This window comes from Carcharodon carcharias, chromosome 18 (genome assembly GCF_017639515.1).
Source record: "Carcharodon carcharias isolate sCarCar2 chromosome 18, sCarCar2.pri, whole genome shotgun sequence".
Classification (NCBI taxonomy): Eukaryota; Metazoa; Chordata; class Chondrichthyes; order Lamniformes; family Lamnidae; genus Carcharodon; species Carcharodon carcharias.
This window is the reverse complement of record NC_054484.1, coordinates 63,375,546-63,396,916: the sequence shown is the minus strand read 5'-3', so window position 1 is coordinate 63,396,916 and position 21,371 is coordinate 63,375,546. Positions and strand designations below refer to the sequence as shown.

The 21,371-nt window shown below is 47.0% G+C and overlaps 1 protein-coding gene across 1 annotated transcript; it reads left to right on the top strand.

Annotated features, from left to right (window-relative positions):
- The first annotated feature begins 11,971 nt into the window (after window positions 1-11,971).
- gap43 (growth associated protein 43) lies at window positions 11,972-19,016 on the top strand. The gene is made up of 4 exons (XM_041210896.1): window positions 11,972-12,063; window positions 15,411-15,516; window positions 16,382-16,976; window positions 18,940-19,016. The coding sequence occupies exons 1-4, from the start codon at window positions 11,972-11,974 to the stop codon at window positions 19,014-19,016; spliced, it is 870 nt and encodes a 289-aa protein (XP_041066830.1).
- Window positions 19,017-21,371: the final 2,355 nt, after the last annotated feature.

Here is a 21,371-nt window from a genome sequence, read left to right as displayed (position 1 = left end):
GTGGAGTGGGCAGACAAGTGGCAGGTGAAATTTAATGCAGAAAAGTGTGAAGTGCTTCATTTTGGTAGGAAGAACACAGAGAGACAATATAAATTAGGGGGACAACACTAATGGGGGTGCAGGAATAGAGGGATCTGGGTGTATATGTGCATAAATCATTGAAGATGGCAGGACAATGGAGCACAGAGGAGATCAGCCATCCAGTTCAGGAAGAGGATTAATGCTCCCATCGTTCTGTCAGGGTAAGTCAACTACCTCATCACTCTCAACTCTCACACTCTCAAAACCATTACACACCTCAAGGGACAATACCACTAATTCTCACACACGTCCTCACATATCCATTAGGCTCATATCCTCTTGAGCTTGCGTCCTCATCCCATCCATGGCTCTGCTCACCACACAAACATTCCAGGCAGTGTCACACTTCCTGCTCACACTCTCTCAGGAGCAGCTGGCTCATATCAGCAGGAAGAGCTCCCAGATGGGGGTGGGGGTGGGGCAGGAAGAATTGGAGTGGCCCACATTAGGCCCGTCACTCCCTTTAAGGAGCATGCTAGCGCACTGACTGGTGAGAACATGGACTGTGCCTGCGGCAATGGTGACGTTGGCGGTGAACACCCACCTGAGGATCCTGCACCAGATCATCTCCCTCTCAATGCGAATATGAGTGCTCTCTCTCCTGTTTTTGACTCTGCTGCCATGCACTAGTCATTTCTACTGTGTTTCACGGGGAGCTCTGTCAAATGACCGACACCCTCAGCCAGCCAGTCCCTCAGCTCCATCCACATCCTCACCTCTAGCCAAGAGGACACCTCCTCCATTGAAGAACTGGAAATCAGCAGCCTGGAAGACCCATCACAGTGCTTACCCACACCCTCGACCAGCACAGAGACACGCATTTTGGTGAGACCTAGATCTAGAGGAGGCTCAGGTCCACAATCTTGTGGTCACCGCATGGACATGAGTCCGCAGTAGAAGGAGGCAGGTTCAGCCAAGCTCTCCAGCATTCAGAGGACTGCTGAAGAAGAGGCATCTGTGAGGTCGGAGTCAGATGACAAGCCTCTGGATTTGGCCTTTCAACTCATCCTGGAGAGTCAGCAGAAGGTGGGGGAACATCACACAGAGCAGTTGGAAGCCCTCAGCAGAGTGGCACATGAGTCAGAGGACTACATCTGCCTGCTCTCTGATGAAGTGGTGCCCACGTGTCTGCATGTGGAGGTCTCCATGGGAAGGATGATGGATGCCATAGAGACCCTGGACCAACAGAACATGGAGATGCGCTCAGACCTGTACTCCATTGCATGCGTGAGTTACTGCAGTGGCAACACAAGAGGGAAATGGGGCACCTTGACGTCCCTCCAGGTGCTCCTTCCCCTCAAGGTGTCAGGCCAGGGCCCCGGGGCACCCAAAGTGAGGAGGAGCAGCAGCTGGACACCCCTGGGTTATCCACTCAGTGTTCTCTGAGGCTGTCCTCTCCCTCCGATTCCCTTTGGAAGCCTCATACAAGCAGTCACCCATGCACATGGAACCTTCATCCTTCACCCTCATCCCAGTCCTGAGCATTTTCAATGCTGCCTTCTGGGGCTTGCTTTCAGTTGTCCATTTGAGCTGACCTGCATCTCCACCCACCCACTGATCGCACTCCCACAGAGTACCTGTGCCCATCCAACACAAAGCTCTGCTCACTTTTGATTGCGACAACGATGGTCATAGTCAGCTCAACTCCCCTGTTCCTCCCCCTCTCCCAGTCACCCATGTCCTTTCCCCCATCACTGTTGACCACCCTGGCATCACCTTATGCCTCCCCAACATCACCCATGAACCCGAACCCTTGTTTTTCCAGGATGTCCAGGTGAACATGCGTGTTATCTACCTTCCTGAGAATCCCACCCCCCTCCGCATTGACCTACACAACCTTCTCCCTCCTACCCCCAGGGTTGGTGTCTGCCTCTGAGTTCCCACCAACACCCTCCCTGTCCGTTTTACCACTACCTCACCCTCCCACACTTACAGCTCTCTCTGCCCCCTTTAATACTTACCATTTCCTACTACCACCCCAACCTCAGTTCACTCCCCAGAAGGCAGCCATTGACTCCACAGATCCCTTCCTTGCATGTTCACCTGTACATCACCCACCCCTTAGCCCTTCCTCCGCCCTTACTCCCTCCTCCAGCCTTACTCCCTCCTGCCCCTGAACACCTTCCTCCCCCTGGACTCCTTCCCCGTCTGAACTCCTTCCCCCCTTTGAACTCTCTCCTTTCCTCCTCCAAACTCCCTCCTCCACCTGGGCTCCTTCCCCCTGCCAAAATCTTTCCCCCCCTGAACTCCTTCCCTTACACCTTCCTCCCCCCTTGCACCTACCTCCTCACTTGCCACATTCTCCCCCATTAAACTCTCCTCCCCGTACTCCCTCTTCTCCCCCTCAACCTCACCCCTCCAGCACTGTCAACCCCCCATCCCAACCTCAACCTCCTGTTACCTTCTTAACCAACCCTGATCCTCACCCCCTCGCCGACACCTTCTTCTTCTCCCCCTTCCAAACTCACCACTCCCTGCCACCTTTAGGCTCCGCTCTGGTACACCTTCCTCTCCTACTCACAGCTGGACCTTCCTCTCGCCCCATCACCGATCATCCGTGACAGCCCATGGCAAGACTGCAATATTCCGAGGCAGACTCGAAACATCAATGAAGACCCCCCACCCTCCATGAGCTGCTTTGTGGCGAAGCATGTCAATGAGAATCCACCCAACATACGATGCACTTGTTCCTTCAGGGTCTGGTAGCTGTAGGGCTCCAACTTCTTCTCCTCGGATGTCCGTGATCTGAGCGATGCCCTAACGGTAAGTCCCGACTTCTGCACGTCACACTTGTCCAGACAATGTTTTGGGCTGATGTGTTTTCCTGCTGACATAACCGTAACTTTAGCATGGGGGGGTGCGATTCCAGTCATGCCTTACTTTACATCCCATTAGGAAGATGCAAAGCAGTTCACGCCGGCCTCCAATGGGATTGGCGTTCTGCCATGGTGGGCACCATTGGATGATCCCACTGTGATTTCCCGCCGGCATGAAACTGATTTTTTGCCTTCTCGTCTTATTGTTACCCCCTGCCTGCCTGACGCCCAATGCCAATGGGGCTGGAATGTTGCAACCAATGTTTTGAGTCCAATATGACCCTTCTTCGGAACTCTTCAAACACTTTCTGAAGTTATGTTAATCCTGTATGAAACACTGGTTGGGCCTCACTGGAGTATTGTGTCCATTTCTGGGCACCATGCTTTACAAAGGATGTGAAGGCATGGGAGAGGACACAGAAAAGATTAACAAGAATGGTTCCAAGGACAAGAAACTTCGAGGTATGTAGAAAGATTGGACAAGTTGGGACTGTTCTCCTTGGAGAACAAAAGGCTGAGAGGTGATTTGATAGGGAAACTGTTCCTATTAGTGGAAGGATCAAGAACCAGAGGGCACAGATTTAAGGCAATTGGCAAACAAAGCAATGGCAACATGAGGAAAAACTATCACACAGCGAGTGCTTAGGATCTGGAATGTATAGCCTGAGAGTGTGGTGAGTGCTGATTCATTTGAGCATTCAAGAGGGAATTGGATTACTATCTGTAAAGGAAGGATGTGTACAGCTATGGGGAGAAGTGGGGGAGTGGCACTAAGTGAATTCTCCTTCAGAGAGATTGCACAACACGATGGGCTGAATGACCACAATCTATGCTGTAACCTTTCTACAATTGTATGATTGTTGGTAGATGAGTAAAGTGGCAGTATACGTTTACAGACCTTGTTCATTGAACTTCTTCTTGAACTGCATCTCGGGGTTAGACTAATGTCATTGATTGTTATGGCTACCTGTTGCCACCACTACCTTCTCAGTAGGTGTCAGAGGGTCTTCCAGCCAACTGAGGGAAGAGGATGTCTCTCCTCTCTTGTTAACTCCTGCCTTCAACTCATCAGTGAACCTTAGGGCCTGCTCTATGGCCTGTTGCACCATGTTTGTTGCTTCTTTAGAGTTGGCTTTGAGTGATGCAAACACTGAGCTGCGTGTTCATTTTTATTAGCAGGCAGCATGAATTTTGCATGCTGCCTGTGTTTCGAATAACTAATTCATTATTCATATGTTTTAGAATATAGCTTTTAATTTTAGGAATTAAAGTTTTAACTGTAGAAAATTGGGGGCATCTGGTTGAGGAACTGGTAAACACAACTCTGAAATAAATGCAACTCAAACAAGCTTGGAGTTTATTATACTTAAAAGGTTTTCTTGTGTTTATCTTCAATGTCAGAGCTAGAAGTGTGAACGTTAAGCAAAGAATGACCCATTTTGGACCTCTTGGTAGAACCATGGTGTCTATAATTATTTCCATAAAAGGACCTAAAAGCTAGCAATTCTGTGAAAGAGGGTCATAAAACTATATTCAAAATATCCATTTTGCAGAATCAAAGAGTTGTGTTGAAGGTAAAATAATCAGTTTATGGCCTGAATTTTTAGCTCGGCAGATAGGCATGATCAGCGGGCCCAGGACTGGCTGGGAAATAGACCACTGACCGTGATGCAGCAGCAATTTCACGCTGGCTGGCCGATTACAGGCCAGCCAGAGCGAAAAGCACACTGAAAGTTCAGCACTGCTGGGTGGGGGTGGGAATATGGTGAGCGATGACATCAACGTGGGTGCAGGCGAGCACTGAGGGAAAGCTCCCTGAAGGCAGAGAGCTGCCTCAGGGAGCTGCAGACACAAAAACGATCAAATAAAGTTTCAAAAAGCCGGAAAGAAATGTTCAAGCATCAGAATCAGGCACCTGAAAATATAAATGATAAAAGTGCTGCCCATGGATTTGTATTTTTATTTTATTTCATAACGGAAACCTCATCCTGCCCTTGGATGAGGTTTCATAAAAAATGTAAAGGCTGCCTGGCCAATTTGCCCGTCTGCCAAACGTAAAGTTGGGCGGATCATGAAAAATCAGAGTCAATTGCTCCATTAGTGGGCTTAATTGCCCTCTTAATTATTGGCAGGCGTGCTTCCAAATTTTGTGCGCGCCCGCAGAACAAAATATTGCATGAGCATGGGATGACGTTGGGGCGCTCGTCTGACGTCATCTTGCACAATTTCACGTCTGATCGGGTTGGGTGCGCGCCTGACTAATCAGCTTAAAATTCTGCGCTAAATTTCTGTTTGAGACCGATGCAAGAGTACCACATTTTGGAGATGGACTGTCGATGTTGAAGGTTCTTTTGTTTATGTTATCTAGGTGTTTGCTCAGGAAGCAGGTAGATTCAGTTGTGCTTTGGTTTAGATTGCATCTCACTAGATTGAGAGAGCCATCAGAAGATAATTGTTCATCAGGGCTGCTTTTTAAGCCGAGAAAATACTAACTTTATCGTTCACCACATGGAATGGGAGCGGGGCTGAAGCTCAGTTTGGAATTCATGAAGGGAAAGGAAGCTAGAAGATTTGCCTAGCTCTTTGTTATAGGAAGAAACCTACAGTGGTCCTCAGAGCCTTTTGGCAGTAGGCAGTTTTGACTTAGCTTGGAAGCAGTTGACTTGGTCAGTCAGTTTGGAACAGCCAGAGAGAAAGCATCTGCCAGGTGCTAGGAAGCAGCTGTGGGACCAACAATTGTACTGAAGCTGTGGGAGCATTGAGAGCCATTAGAAATCAGGGGTGTTCCTGATGTTTAAATCCCTAGGCAAGTGAATGGTGAAGCCATAGTTTGAGTTGAGCAGATCTTAGGGCATTGGAAGAGAATTGGGAGGATTGCTTAGCCAAAAGCAAATGGAAGGATCCCCATGAAATTTCATCCTTTGGACAATAGCTGGGACACTGAAGAGAAATGAAGTGACTTCTGGAGGCTGTGGAATATTATTGGGTTGGCCCCAGGAAAAGTGAATTTAGACTTCAAGATTTTGGTACTGTGTATAGGAACTCTTGTTGGGAAGTAACAAGTAGAACTGAGTTTAGAGTATTTTCTTTTTATTCATTCATGGGATATGGGCTTCGTTAGCTGGGCCAGCATTTATTGCTCATCCCTAGTTGCCCTTGAGAAGGTGGTGATGAGCTGCCTTCTTGAACCGTTGCAGTCCATGTGGCATAGGTACACCCACAGAGCTGTTAGGAAGGGAGTTCCAGGATTTTGACCCAGCAACTGTGAAGGAACGGTGATATATTTCCAAGTCAAGATGGTGAGTGAATTGGAAAGGAACTTCTAGGTGGTGGTATTCCCAACTATCTGCAGCCCTTGTCCTTCTTGATGGTTAGTGGTCATGGGTTTGGAAGGTGCTGTCTAAGGAGCCTTGGTGAGTTTCTGCAGTGCATTTTGTAGATGACACACACTGCTGCTACTGTGCATTGGTGGTGGACGGAGTGAATGTTTGTGGATGTGGTGCCAATCAGCAGACTACTTTGTACTGGACAGTGTCCAGCTTCTTCAGTATTGTAGAAGCCGCACTCAACCAGGCAAGTGGGGAGTATTCCATCATATTCCTGATTTGTGCCTTGTAGATGGTGGACAGGCTTTGAGGAGTTAGGAGGTGGTACTCATCACATGATTCCTAGCCTCTGACCTGCCCTTGTAGCTGCAGTATTTATATGGCTAGTCCAGTTCAGTTTTTGGTCAATGGGTATTGATAGTGGAGGATTCAGTGATGCCAATGCCATTCAACATCAAGGGATGATGGTTGGATCCTCTCTTATTGGAGATGGTCATTGCCTGACACATGTGTGGCACGAATGTTACTTGCCACTTGTCAGCCCAAGCCTGGATATTGTCCAGGTCTTGCTGCATTTGGACATGGACTGCTTCAGTATCTGAGGAGTCACAAATGGTGCTGAACATTATGCAGTCATCAGCGAACATCTGGCCTTATGATGGAAGAAAGGTCATTAATGAAGCAGTTGAAGATGGTTAGGCCTAGGACACTACCCTGAGGAACTCCTCTAGTGATGTCCTGGAGATGAGATGACTGACCTCCAACAACCACAACCACCTTCCTTTGTGCTAGGTATGACTCCAACCAGCAGAGAGCTTTCTCCCTGATTCCCATTGACTCCAATTTTGCTCTGGCTCCTTGATGCCACACTCGGTCAAATGCTGCCTCGATGTCAAGAGCAGTCCCTCTCACCTCACCTCAGGAGTTCAGCTCTTTTGTCCATGTTTGAACCAGGGTTGTAATGAGGTCAGGAGCTGAGTGACCCTGGTGGAACACAAATTGAGCATCAGTGAGTAGGTTATTACTAAACAGGTGCCGCTTGATAGCACTGTTGATGACCCCTTCCATTACTTTATTGATGATGGAGAGTAGACTGATGAGGTGGTAACTGGCTGGGTTGGATTTGTCCTGCTTTTTGTGTACATGACATACCTGGCAATTTTAAACATAGCCAGGTAGGTGCCAGTGTTGTAGCTGTACTGGAAGAGCTTGGCTAGGGGTGAGGAAAGCTCTGGAGCACAAGTCTTCAGTACTATTGCCAGAATATTGTCAGGGCCCATAGCCTTTGCAGTATCCAGTGCCTTCAGCTATTTCGTGATATCACATGGAGTGAATCGAATTAGCTGAAGACTGGCATATATGATGCTGGGGACCTCCAGAGGAGGCCCAGATGGATCATTCACTTGGTACTTCTGGCTGAAGATTGTTGTGAATGTTTCAGCCTTACCTTTTGCACTGATGTGCTGGGCTCCTCCATCTTTGAGGATGGGGATATTTGTGGAGCCTCCTCCTCCAGTGAGTTGTTTAATTGTCCACTACCATTCACGATTGGATGTGGCAGGACTCCAGAGTTTAGATCTGATCTGTTGGTTGTGGGATCGCTTAGCTCTGTCTATCACTTGCTGTTTATGCTGTTTGGCACGCAGGTCTTGTTTTATAGCTTCACCAGGTTGATACCCCATTTTTAGGTATGCCTGGTGCTGCCCCTGACAATCCCTCCTGCACTCTTCATTGAGCCAGGGTTGATCCCCCGGCTTGGTGGTGATGGTAGAGTGGGGGATATGCTGGGCCATGAGATTACAGATTGTGTTTGAGTACAATTCTGCTGCTGCTGATGGCCCTCAGTGCCTCATGGATGCCCAGTCTTGAGTTGCTAGATCTGTTCGAAATCTATCCCATTTAACAACATGGAAGTGCCACACAACACGATGGAGGGTATTCTCAATGTGAAGGTGGGACTTCAATTCCACAATGGCTGTGTGGTGGTCACTCCCACCAATACTGTCATGGACAGATGCAGCAGTGGCAGGTAGGTTGGTAAGGATGAGGTCAAGTATGTTTTTCCCTCTTGTTGGTTCCCTCACCACCCGCTGTAGACCCACTCTAGAAGTTATGTCCTTCAAGGCTTTGCCAGCTCGGTGCTACCATTGAAGTCCCCCCACCCAGACTACATTCTGCGCCCTTGCCACCCTCAGTGCTTCCTCCAAGTGATGTTCAACATGGAGGAGCACTGATTCATCAGCTGAGGAAGGGCAGTAGGTGATAATCAGCAGGAGGTTTCCTTGCCCATGTGTAACCTGATGCCATGAGACTTCATGGTGCTTGGAGTAGATGTTGAGGATTCCAGGGCAACTCTCTGCCAACTGTACATCACTGTGCCACCACCTCTGCTGGGTCTGTCCTGCTGGTGGGACAGGACATACCCAGGAAAGTCAGGGACAGCATAAAAGCTAAAGAGACAGCATACAATGCGGTGAAGAGCAATGGGAAACCAGGAGATTGGGAAGCCTACAAAGACCAACAGAGGACAACTAAGAAAGAAAAAAGGAGGGAAAAGATTAAATATGAGGGTAAACTAGCCAATAATATAAAAGAAGATTGCAAGAGTTTTTTTAGATATATAAACGATAAGAGAGAGGCAAAACTGGACATTGGGCCGCTGGAAAATGACGCTGGAGAAGTAGTAGTGGGGAATAACGAAATGGCGGAGGAACTGACTAGGTACTTTGCATCAGTCTTCACAGTGAAAGACACGAGTAACATCCCCAAAGTTCAAGAGAGTCGGGGGGCAGAGGTGAGTATGGCGGCCGTTACCAAGGAGAAGGTGCTAGGAAAACTGAATGGTCTGAAGGTGGATAATTCACCTGGACCAGATGGATTACACCCCAGAGTTTTGAAGGAGATAGCTGAAGTGGAGGTGTTAGTGGTGATCTTTCAGGAATCACTTGAGTCAGGGAGGGTCCCAGAGGACTGGAAAATCACTTATGTAACCCCCTTGTTTAAGAAGGGAGTGAGGCAAAAGACGGGAAATTACAAGCCGATTAGCCTGACCTCGGTCGTTGGTAAGATTTTAGAGTCCATTATTAAGAATCAGATTTCAGAATACTTGGAAGTGCATGGTAAAATAGGACAAAGTCAGCGTGGTTTCATCAAGGGGAGGCCATGCCTGACAAATCTGTTAGAATTCTTTGAGGAGGTAACGAGTAGGTTAGACAAAGGAGAGCCAATGGATGTTACCTACTTGGACTTACAGAAGGCCTTTGACAAGGTGCCGCACAGGAGGCTGCTCAGTAAGATAACAGCCCACGGTGTTAGAGACAAGGTACTAGCATGGATAGAAGATTGGCTATCTGGCAGGAGGCAGAGAGTGGGGATAAGGGGGTCCTTCTCAGGATGGCGGCCGGTGACTAGTGGAGTTCCGCACAGGTCAGTGTTGGGACCACAACTTTTCACTTTATACATTAATGATCTAGATAAAGGAACTGAGGGCATCCTGGCTAGGTTTGCAGATGATACAAAGATCAGTGGAGGGATAGGTAATATTGAGGAGGCAGGGAGGCTGCAGAAGGATTTGGACAGGTTAGGAGAATGGGCAAAGAAGTGGCAGATGGAATACAACGTGGGCAAGTGTGAGGTCATGCACTTTGGTAGGAAGAATAGAGGCATAGATTATTTTCTAAATGGGGAGAGAATTCAGAAATCTGGAGTGCAAAGGGACTTTGGAGTCCTAGTCCAGGATTCTCTTAAGGTTAACTTGCAGGTTGAGTCAGTAGTTAGGAAGGCAAATGCAATGTTGGCATTTATTTTGAGAGGACTAGAATATAAAAGCAGGGATGTGCTGCTGAGGCTTTATAAGGCTCTGGTCAGACCACATTTAGAATATTGTGAGCAATTTTGGGCCCTGTATCCCAGGAAGGATGTTCTGGCCCTGGAGAGGGTTCAGAGGAGGTTCACGAGAACGATCCCAGGAATAAAAGGCTTAACATATAGGAACATTTGAGGAATCTGGCTCTATACTCGATGGAGTTTAGAAGGATGAGGGGGGATCTGACTGAAACTTACAGAATACTGAAAGGCCTGGATAGAGTGGATGTGGGGAAAATGTTTCCATTAGTAGGAGAGACTAGGACCCGAGGGCACAGCTTCAGAGTAAAGGGAAGACCTTTTAGAACAGAGATGAGGAGAATCTTCTTTAGCCAGAGAGTGGTGAATCTATGGAATTCATTGCCACAGAAGGTTGTGGAGGCCAGGTCAATGAGTGTATTTAAGACCGAGATAGAAATGTTCTTGATTGGTAAGGGGATCAAAGGTTATGGGGAGAAGACGGGAGAATGGGGTTGAGAAACTTTTCAGCCATGATTGAATGGCGGAGCAGACTCGATGGGCCGAATGGCCTAATTTCTGCTCCTATGTCTTATGGTGGAGTCTGGGATATTAGCTGTAAGGTATGATTCTGTGAGGATGACTATGTCAGGCTATTGCTTAACTAGTCTGTGAGACAGCTCTCCCAATTTTGGCACTAGCCCCCAGATGTTTATAAGGAGGGCTTTGCTGGGTTGACAGGGCTGCGATTGTTGTTGCTGTTTCTGATGCCGGGTCGTCTGTCCCCAACCCTTTTTTATGACTTTGTAGTGGTTTGTTACAACTGAGTGGCTTACTAGGCCATTTCAGAGGGCATTTAAGAGTCAACCACATTGCTGTAGGTCTGGAGTCACATGTAGGCCAGACCAGGTAAGGAAGATAGATTTCCTTCCCTAAAGGATTGTTTTTACAACAATCGACAATGGTTTTATGGTCATCATTGGACTTTTAATTCCATACTTTTTATTGAATTCAAATTCCACCCTCTGCTGTGGCAGGATCCGAACCCAGGTTCCCAGAGCATTACTCTGGGTCTCTGGAGTCCAGCGACAATACCACTACTCTATGTCTTTATAAACATAGGGTGGAATTTTCCCAGCATTGCATTAAGTACGGTAACGGCCAGGGAAAATGGAGTCCTACCCGCCGAGGAAAATGGTGGGTTTTCATGCCATATCATCCACAAACTGCCTCTTAATTTATTCACTGCCGCGAAACATGTTGTTTCCATGGCGAGCAGACTCTCATTTGCCCGCTTGCCATCACTCCGCTGTTGCATCATACCGGCTGCCATATTTAAAAGGCAGCTGCCAGCAAAGCGCTTATCACCACCAGCCTGGGATACATGGCCTGCAAAGGAAGAAAGACTGCAGCCCCCTGCTTCAATGACGGGTCCCTCGTGCGACTGCTGGATGTTGTGAAGGCCTGCTGGGATGTGCTCTACCCCCGCTCTAGCTGCAGGATGGGCAACAAAGTCACCAACCCAGCTTGGGATGGTCAGTGCAAACACCCTGCAGAGGACAGCCACCCAGTGCTGCAAAAGGATGAATGATCTCCTCCATTCCACCAGGGTAACTCAGTCTTTTCATCACTCCCAACTCACAAACAAATCACACATCCACAGGGCCCTCACTCACTGCCAGTGCAAGGGACATCACCATTCACTCTTTCACACACACCGTCATTGTCCTCATCCTGTCCATGGGACCACTCAACATCCACACAGGCCAGACAAACATCACTGGGGCTGGCAGGCATCCTGACATACTCTATCCATGCAGGACAAACTGGCTCTCAACAGGAGGGAAAGGTCGCAGACAGGTGGAGGGCTGCTGGAAATAAAAGTTCTGACAGAATTCGAAAACAGAGCCATCCAACTTGTCGGTGATGACCGGGACTGGTCCTGTGCTGACGGTGCGGTCAGCGCTGCTCTGCCAAGTGAAGTTCCAGCTGTGCAACGTCTATCAGACAACCATGCTGTAAGTGATGCGTCTTCTTTCACAGGCCACTGCCATGCACTAATTATCTCCCCTTGCTTTCGCAGGCACCTCTGCCAAATGGCCGACAGAGTCCGTGACCCAGGGCCTCCAATCAAGCCCTGAAAAAACCTCTGAAGAGGAATCTGAAGGCACCCTCCCTGAAGTCCCGTCACAGCGCTCACCCACACCCTCCACCAGCGCAGAGACACACACCTCGGTGGGACCTAGCTTTAGAGTAGCCTTGGGATCATAATCTGGTGAGCACATTGCACTTTCTGATCCACAGCAGGTGGAGGCAGGGACTTCCCAGGTCCCCGGCACTCAGAGGACTGTTGGAGGCAAGAATATTGCTGAGTCTGGGTCAGTTGACGAGCGTCTGGACTCAGTCATGTCACAGTTTCTGGAGCTGCAAAGGCAAGCTAGGGAACAAGAAGAAGGGATGTCCGCTGTACTCCTCAGGTTGCAAGGCATGATGGAGGAGTCCATCCGTCTTCAGGATGAGGTGACAGTGCCAGCATTGCAACACACCGAGGTCAACACTGGCAGACCTTGGTCCAAGGCATCACCCTTGCACTGCTGTGCAGGCTTAACTCCATTGCTGATACCATAGTTGGCCTCCGACAATGTGTACATGAGAGGGGTGTTGGGCAGCTCAATCTCGCTCCAGTTACCCCTTCTGCTCACAGAGTCAGCCAAGGGCCCTTGGGCACCCATAGGGAGGAGGATCAGCAAGTGCACACTCTGGGACCATCCACCCAGGTGACTCTGGGAGTAAAAAGCAAAAACCTGTGGATGCTGGAAATCCAAAACAAAAACAAAAATACCTGAAAAAATTCAGCAAGTCTGGCAGCATCTGCGTAGAGGAACACAATTAACGTTTTGAGTCCGAATGACCCTTCAACAGAAGTGACGGGCTCATCTGAATCCCCTCTTCCCATGACATCCGCAGCTCCAGATTCACAGGCTGAGGAGGGTGCCACTGCCACACAGCAGGACCCCAAAAGCGGGCCAAGGCCCTCCAAGTCTCGGCCCCTCTGAGGACGCCCACCAATGTCATCATAGACAGGGCGTCACAGTCAGCAGGCTGCTCCCATCTCTGCTTTGGATGTCCGAGGAGCACCAAGACTTAGCGGCAGGGTTAGGAAAGTTAAGTTAAAGTAGTTGCACAGCCTGGGCATGGATGTTGAGCACTTGTACATACTGTTGACCATTGTCAATAAACGGCCAAGAATGTCTCCCTGCCTGTGGCTCCTTGTTCAGATGAGCAGTGTTCTTGTTACTCAGATGTGAAACCTGTTTGAACAAGATAAAGGCAGGTGTCTCACTCCAGGGCCTCTTCCCTGTGCCCTATGTGGTCTTCAGACCACAGTGATGGTCCAGCCTCAAACTCCCTGGGAACATTACTAATGCCTGCACCTCTGCGGTGCTGGTCATTGCTGCCAGAATGTAGCAGGTAGGCATCACAAAGTTCTGTCATGCTCTCTGTGTGGTATCAGCACCTTGTCATCAGCCACGGCCTCTGCGGGTAGCCCTTGTCCCCAAGAAGCAAACCCTGCAGCCTCTGTGGACACTGGAAGACTGCAGGGATCTGTGAGTGACTCAGGATGTAGGCACCAAGCACACTCCCTGGAAACCATGTGCACACCTGCAGAATGCTTTTCTGGTGGATGCATACCAGCTGCACGTTCAGTGAGTGGAAGCCCTTGCGGTTGATGAAGTTCACCGAGTATAGCGACGGAGGCCTGAGTGCCACATGAGTGTGGTCAATCACACCCTGCACTTGTGGGAATCCCAAGATCAGGATAAATTCAATGGCCTTTGCATCCTGGCTGTCCTGGTCCTGGGCAAAATGTACACGGTTGTGTGCCATGGGGAAGATGGCATCCATGACCTCATGGATGCATTTGTGGGTAGCAGATTGTGAAATCCCACAGATGTCACCTGTGGAGCCCTGAAAGGAGCCACTAGCATAGAAATTGAGCGCCAGTCACTTTCACAGCCACTGGCAGTAGATTCCCTCCGTGTTCCCTTGGCGCCAAGTACTGCAGTAAGTGGCAGATGTGAGCCACCAAGTCCCTAGACGTGCGCAGTCATTGATGACACTGCTTCTCAGTCATCTGCAGATATGCAGCGTCTATAGACCCTGGGTGTCACTTTGGAGAATGCACCAGTTAAACAAAATAAGGGATAACCATTCACTAGTTGAATGCTCAGGGCAATGCCTTGACCAATCAGAGTCAAGCTGCCTGGTTTATATTTCAAACAATGCTTGGCAGTTAACTGTCAGTCACTATTGCATTCTCCATGGCAACGCCTCTACCAACCAGAGTGCTCTTGCCAACCAATCAGCACACTCTTCTCATACGTTATAAAGTTGTTGCTTCCCCTCACGTTGGTATTCTTGCGAATGTCCTGATGAGTGCAAGTTGTAAAGCTTCGAGAAAATTTATTTTTTTCCAGCAATAATTGTAAGTCTGATCTAAATTTTGTAATCCCCCTTGTGCTATTAATTTTATAAGTAGATTTGAGTCCAATTCAGCATTATTGGTCTTTTAAATCTCCGAATGTAATGATCCTACTGTGAAAACATACTTCTCAGTTCATAAGTTTCACATTGCTTTGAATATGAATGGTAAGAAGGTATGAGGCTGATATTGAAAATTGAATCCCCAACAGCTTTTTTAATCTCAGTGGAAATGAAGATGTGAAACTGTTGACATCAGCGACATTGTTGTTTAACCAATGCATCTGGGAGTGAATATAACACTGAGGGTTCTTTTGCATCTATTTACTATCCTTACTGAGGCCAACTGTGTCCGTAACATACAGTGATTCCAGTATAAGAAAAGCATAAAATAGTTAGATTAGTTATGTTACATTAAATAAGGCTCAGGTTTGGGACAATCTCTTCCACATACTCTCCAGAAAAAGGAACCTCTTAACTTGGACCAGAAATAAAGCTTTAAAATTATATAATCTGATGACCAACGAAGGTAATTGGTTCTTAGTTTTGTCCTCGGTGGACGTGAGTTCAAAGCTTACAAGGTCATCTGGTTTATAAAAGGTGCATTTATGTAACATATATAGTATCAGGTTCAGATTTATATTCTGAGAGTAGAGGTATAACATTCTCTAGAGGAATTGACACCATATGAGGTATGGGGTAAAAATTAACAGGTGTAAAAGAGATATGGAACCCAATTTCAGGGTCTAATATTCTGAGTTCCAAGGACGCCTGAAAAACATTCAGCATGAAATTGGGCTGTGGCCATTTTTCTGGAGCAGCCGTTTAAAACAAGAATTAGGCCCCTTGCATATACTAACTGGGGAATCACTGCCTGTTTTAGAACTCCTCTTTCAAATTGGGTTGACCTGAGCTGGAATGGCTTCAGGCTTGTTCCTGTAAGGTTTACTGAACATGGATGTGGCCATCCAATGGCTGCCACCTTAACGGTAAATATATTTGATTTTTAAAAAAATAATGCGGAGGCAGATGTGCTTCTCCTGCCTGCACGACATTCATAATGACTGCTGCCAGCCACAATCAGACCACCTCCTACTGTCTTCTCCCTCCTCCCTGAAACTTGGATGATGGTGAGGCAGACAGGCCAGAAATTGAAACATTCAGTGTGGCAAGGTCTCTCTGGAGGCAAGACAGATGCCTGAATCTCATCAGGATTATTTGCTTCAGGTTGGAAGACGAATTTGTCTCAATCCTTGGGCCTCTGTCCTTGAGTGTAAGGATGTTTCATCTATTCAGTTCTCCACTTACTTTGTTAAGCAAGGCATTTAAAAAATGAAAGCATCTAACAGTGGAAAAGCTGGGGGTTCAATATACTTTATATCAGAAATGCCTTTTCTCAGCTCATCCTAAATAAGATGTAAAGGGATCCATTTATAACTCTATGAATAGAGTTATCCTGAAATTGATGCAAGGTGTAAGCGTGTCTTTTACAGCAGGTCCTGGCATCTTACGGTTTTAATGCACCTGTCTCATAAGTTATCCTGCCATACTTCCAGTGATGCTCACCAACAACCACACTGTATTGTGAAAATGGCAGTATATCTTCAATCTATTTTTTTCTAGCATTCTAGCTAATGATGCTTCTATTTACCAATTAAAAGAAATTGATAGCAAATTAAATCATCCAATGGGAGTGCAAAGTAGGATAAACAGTGGCTTGAAAAGACAGATATACAAAACTTGAAGCATAAGATGTGTGTTGGGAACAATGGTAGGGGAATATAACACTAGTGACCCACAGAACATTTCTGAATATGACTTCACAACTATGTTTCTCTGTGACTCTGATTCTAGGCTGAGAAGAATGACGAGGCTAATGCGAAAGCTGAACAAGAGACTACCAAACCTGAGGACAAGGCTCACAAGGCCGCGACCAAAATCCAGGCTAGCTTCCGTGGCCATATAACACGGAAAAAGCTCAAGGGGGAGAAGAAAGGAGAGTCGGCTGCGGCAACGAAGGTGGAGGGTGGAGAAAAAAAAGACGACGCTAAAAAAACAGAGGCTATCAAGGAGGAGGAGGCAACGGCAACAGAACCAGCTGCGCCTGGTTCTGAAGGGAAAACGGAAGAGGTAGAAAAGCCAGTAAGCAACCCTGAAGCAACCCCCTCTGATGCTGAGAAGGCATCAGAGGCAAAGGAGGCTCCCACGGAAAACTTGGAAAAAGCAACGCCAGCAGTGAAAGATGAAAAGGCCACAGATGGTGAAAAGGATGTGAAGGAAACAGGAAGCGCCGCAAGTACTGCCACTGAAAGTACCCCATCTTCAAATGTCACCTCGAGCCAGGAAAAGGAGAAGAAACCAGTAGAAGCACCTGCTGCTGAGGCCAGTGAAGCAGCAACAAAGGCCCAAACCGAGACAGCTGCTAGTAGCACAGCACCAGAGAAAACAGGTAAGAAATGTAAAACTTTTTTTTAAAAGCAAACACTTTAAGTTACAAACAGTATAACAAAAATGACAAAATATGGGTATTCTCTTCATTTTTTTAACTTATATTGGTTAATATTAAAATTATAAATGACACTGCAATTTTAAATGACTTCTGAGATTTTCAATATAGAAACATACTCTAAATAATATTTTGTGTTGATTATACTGTTATCTTTTCATCAATAATTTTTTCTTCACAAAGTCAATCAGAATTAAACATATTATAAAATTGGACAAAAACTGCTAATCGTTCAACGTTGAATAATTGTTATAAATTTTCTGTTCAAATTAAATTGCATACAGTCAACACTTTAATATGGGAAATATATCCACTCAACAGCCTTATTATAACCTGAAGTTTTGAGTCAGCTTCAACTGAGGAGCATGTGTGAGGGCGGTATGTATGTCTATGCATATAAACTCCCATACGGTAGCAACACTACAGACTTTAATTAAAGATTCCCAGTTCTGTGCCTGTTGTTTTTTTTTCTCTACAAAATAGAACAGATCAGGTTTGAAATATAACAGCTGTCATTTACCTCAAAATGTTTTCACAAGATCTCCAAGTCTAGTAAAAAATATGCAAAATCAGGTAAGAGACAAGCATTGGTATGTTATCATCAAGATCACTACACTGTTTGAACACAAAATCAACATATATTTTAATTTTCAAAAGATCTTGGGCAACCTTCCTTACCTAAAATGGTTTTCAAGAAAATCCATAAACTCCGCTTTGTTCAGATTGCCTACTTGAACTAAGGAGACAGACAATTCCAAAAGGGCCATCTCTGGCAGAAGATAGTAATACCTTCTGATCTGAGGCCAGTAACCAACTAGTCCCAGGTTGAGGCTATAAATCTCTGCCAAGGCAAAACATATTCTGCCAGATGTTACACAGAGATGTGCCCTTGCATATATTTTTAAAAAACATCATTAATTTCCACGTGTGAGCAGGGAAGGAGTGGTGCAATGTATATAATTTTTTTAAAATTATGCTTGATTTGAAGAATTTTAGCATTGGCACACTCAGTAAAGTAACATTTAAGCATTTTGCTACATGGGTGAACAAAGACATGGGGTTTTTTTTTAGATAACTGACTCTGTGCAGCTGGCTTTCTCAATTGAGAATAATTGACCACCTGTTTATTAAAGGCTGTTGTTACCAGCTGTCACTGAGCAATCGGTACTTTGGTTTTGATATTTTATATAACATTACACACTGGCATTGTTGAGGTTTTAAGGTTCTTATTTATGGCTAAAGCTATGCATTTTTTCATAGCCACTTTGAGTGATCAGAAAGGCCTCACAAAATTTCTCTTTCAAATGATGGTTGTAAAATTAGTGAAAATGCAGCACTATCAGAACGAAACAGCGAAGAGGAATGCAGCAATTCTTCAGTTAAAGAGCTGTTCCACATAGGCTGAAGACGGAACGATCTTAGGCCTCTTAGAAGGCCATGCCTACCGCAAAAGATAGCTTATTGCAAACTATACAGTATTAAAACTATGTCTTTTAACCTGTGAAATGTATTTATATTGACCATAATGTTTGACTAAAAATCCCATAAAATATATCGAGACTAATTAATCATGTGCAAATGTGGCACTTGAGCTGTAAAGCCTCTGTTTTGATGTTTGAATGTTACTTGCCAGGCTCCTTATATTTTTACTCTAGTTCTGTAAAATTAGCTGTTCTTAAAAGTCCCATCCGAGATACTGGGCAGAATCTTCTGGGTCTGCCTGGACTGGGAAGAAAGGTGGGAAGGGAACTTAATCGTGAAGGAGGCTAAAATTCAGCTTCCCAATGTTGGAATAAACTTTTGCTATCGAGTTCTCGGAACTTTACAGGTGGGTCCCAGCTTCCCAATGCCACATGTCGGAAAGACCTTTTGCGTGTGTTTGTATGTCATGCATGCTCATTTACAGGCCAGATCACCAGAATGAAGCTCCCCCTCCAGATTAAGTTCTCTGTGATTAAGAAATACATGCCTTCAAATTCGTAACTGCATATAAGTGGCATGAACTAGGTGAGGTAGTCATCATCTTTGGATTTTGGAATGAATAGCCAATATCTTACCCTTTTTCAGGAGCATTCTTCTATGGCAAGATATGATTGAGTTTGGGTGTTGGTTGTCTAAGATGCACAGAGGGTGACCAAAAGAGGTAGGATGGAGTCTACTGAGCAAGGGTGAAGGAGTTTGGACAAGGGAGGCAGGGTCAGTGGGAAAGGGTGGAACTGGGGCTGGGAAAAGGTGCAAGGGTCAGCGGGGCAGGGTGATCAGGGAAGGAAACCAGACTCTCTGGGGCATGGAGAGAGGCAGGCTGTCTGGGAAGGGAGAGAGGCAGGCTGTCTGGGAAGGGAGAGAGGCAGGCTGTCTGGGAAGGGAGAGAGGCAGGCTGTCTGGGAAGGGAGAGAGGCAGGCTGTCTGGGAAGGGAGAGAGGCAGGCTGTCTGGGAAGGGAGAGAGGCAGGCTGTCTGGGAAGGGAGAGAGGCAGGCTGTCTGGGAAGGGAGAGAGGCAGGCTGTCTGGGAAGGGAGAGAGGCAGGCTGTCTGGGAAGGGAGAGAGGCAGGCTGTCCGGGGCAGGGAGGGAGGCTGGCTGTCTGGGGCAACTGTCCGGGGCAGGGAATGGGGCAGATTGTCCAGGGCAGGGAGGGAGGTAGGTTGGCGGGGGCAGGGAGGGAGGCAAGCTGTCTGGGCCAGGGAAGGAGATAGGGAGGTGATATGAGGGTGCAGTGACGTAGGAGCATTGTGTGGGACAGTCTTGTGGTTGGGTTGGAGAAGGGGGTCTCTGGGCAGGGGTGGTGGGTGATAGATGGTCCTAAAGGGCAGGCAGGGTCAGCGTTGTCTATGGTGTGGTCCTAGAGTTGAACTGAGGGTACTGGGCAATGGGCAGATCAATCATAGTGAGAGGAGGATGTGTGATGCAGGAGGGTGGCAGGTCCAGGGTCATGGCGGGGTAGAGGATAGCCTCATGCAGGGGAATCAAAGAAATGGACAAAACGGGTGGCATGGATAATGGGAGGGGTCAGGGTCAAGGTGGGCATGGGTGATAGTTATAGGCTCAAGGATAAGGGTAACAGTGGGGAAATGAATGGTTAAATTGGGTGAGCTAAAGGTGAGGGGGGAAGTTGGTGGGGGACTGGTGCCAGTGGAAGGTAATGGAGTGGGTCTGAAATGTGATAGGCACCATTTTTAAAATGTGTTCATCAAGATGCAGTCGTTCTAAAAGTGTGATCCTTCAAAGTGGGAGGAGGTGGGTGGAGTTCAAGGTGAACACAGTTGACTGACTAAAGGGACACTATAATAATCATGAGCCAGCTGGATGAGAACCATGTTCAGTTGTGTCCTCCTCTCTATAGTGGATCCCACATGGCAGCAGGTTTGCTCCTTGACTCATGGGTCTCATAACATCAAGATCCCAGCAAGATCAGAAGCTGCACCTTTGCTAAAAGGAATTAAGTTGATTAAGGCTGGTGGCAGGGATGAGGGAGGCGGAGGGTGGCAGGAATTAGTGAGGGAGAGTGGGGTGGAGGTTGGGACGGAGGGAGAGAAGCAGGGATTACTCGCTGGGGTCCCGGGCTGTGGGGATGACAACAACTTGCCGGTTTATATCCTTATTCCCAGGTCTTTAGCTACAAATCTATCGATCTACTAGTTGAATATACTTATTGACAGAGCCTACACTGCCCTCTGGGGTGGAGACTTCCAAACACTTACCAGCCTCTGAGTGTGGAAATTCCTGCACATCTCAGTCCCGGGTGGCCTACCTCTTACTCTGAGACTGTGTCCCTTTGTTCTTCACATCCCAGCCATGGGAAACATCCTTCCTGCATCACCCTGCAGAGCCATGTAAAAGGTTTTTTTGCTTCATATAGATAATTTCACTGTCCTCTGCACTCTCGAGAATACAGGTCCATTCTCCTCTCACCTCACAGGACAGTCCCACCCTTCCTGGACCAGTCTGGTGAAATTCGGTTGCAATCACTCCATGGGAGGGCCATCTTTCCCTAAATCAGGAGACAAACAGGACACCTCTATGTTAGGTCTCAACAAGGCTGGAGTCAACTGCAACCAGACCTCTTTAATCCTTTACTCAATCCCTCCTGCCATCAAGGACAACTTGCCAGTTGCCTTCTTACTTTCTGCTGCAACTGCATATTAGATTATAGTTCCATTTGAACAGTGACAGCCAGGTCAATTTGGTCATTCACACTTCTCATTATCTCACCATCTAGGAAATAGGTTTTCTATTCCTCAGAACACAGTGGACAGTGTCACAGTTTTCACCCGCATTCTTCATCTGCCATGTTCCTGGCCAATCACTTAGCCTGTCTAAATCTCCTCGAGGCCTCTTTG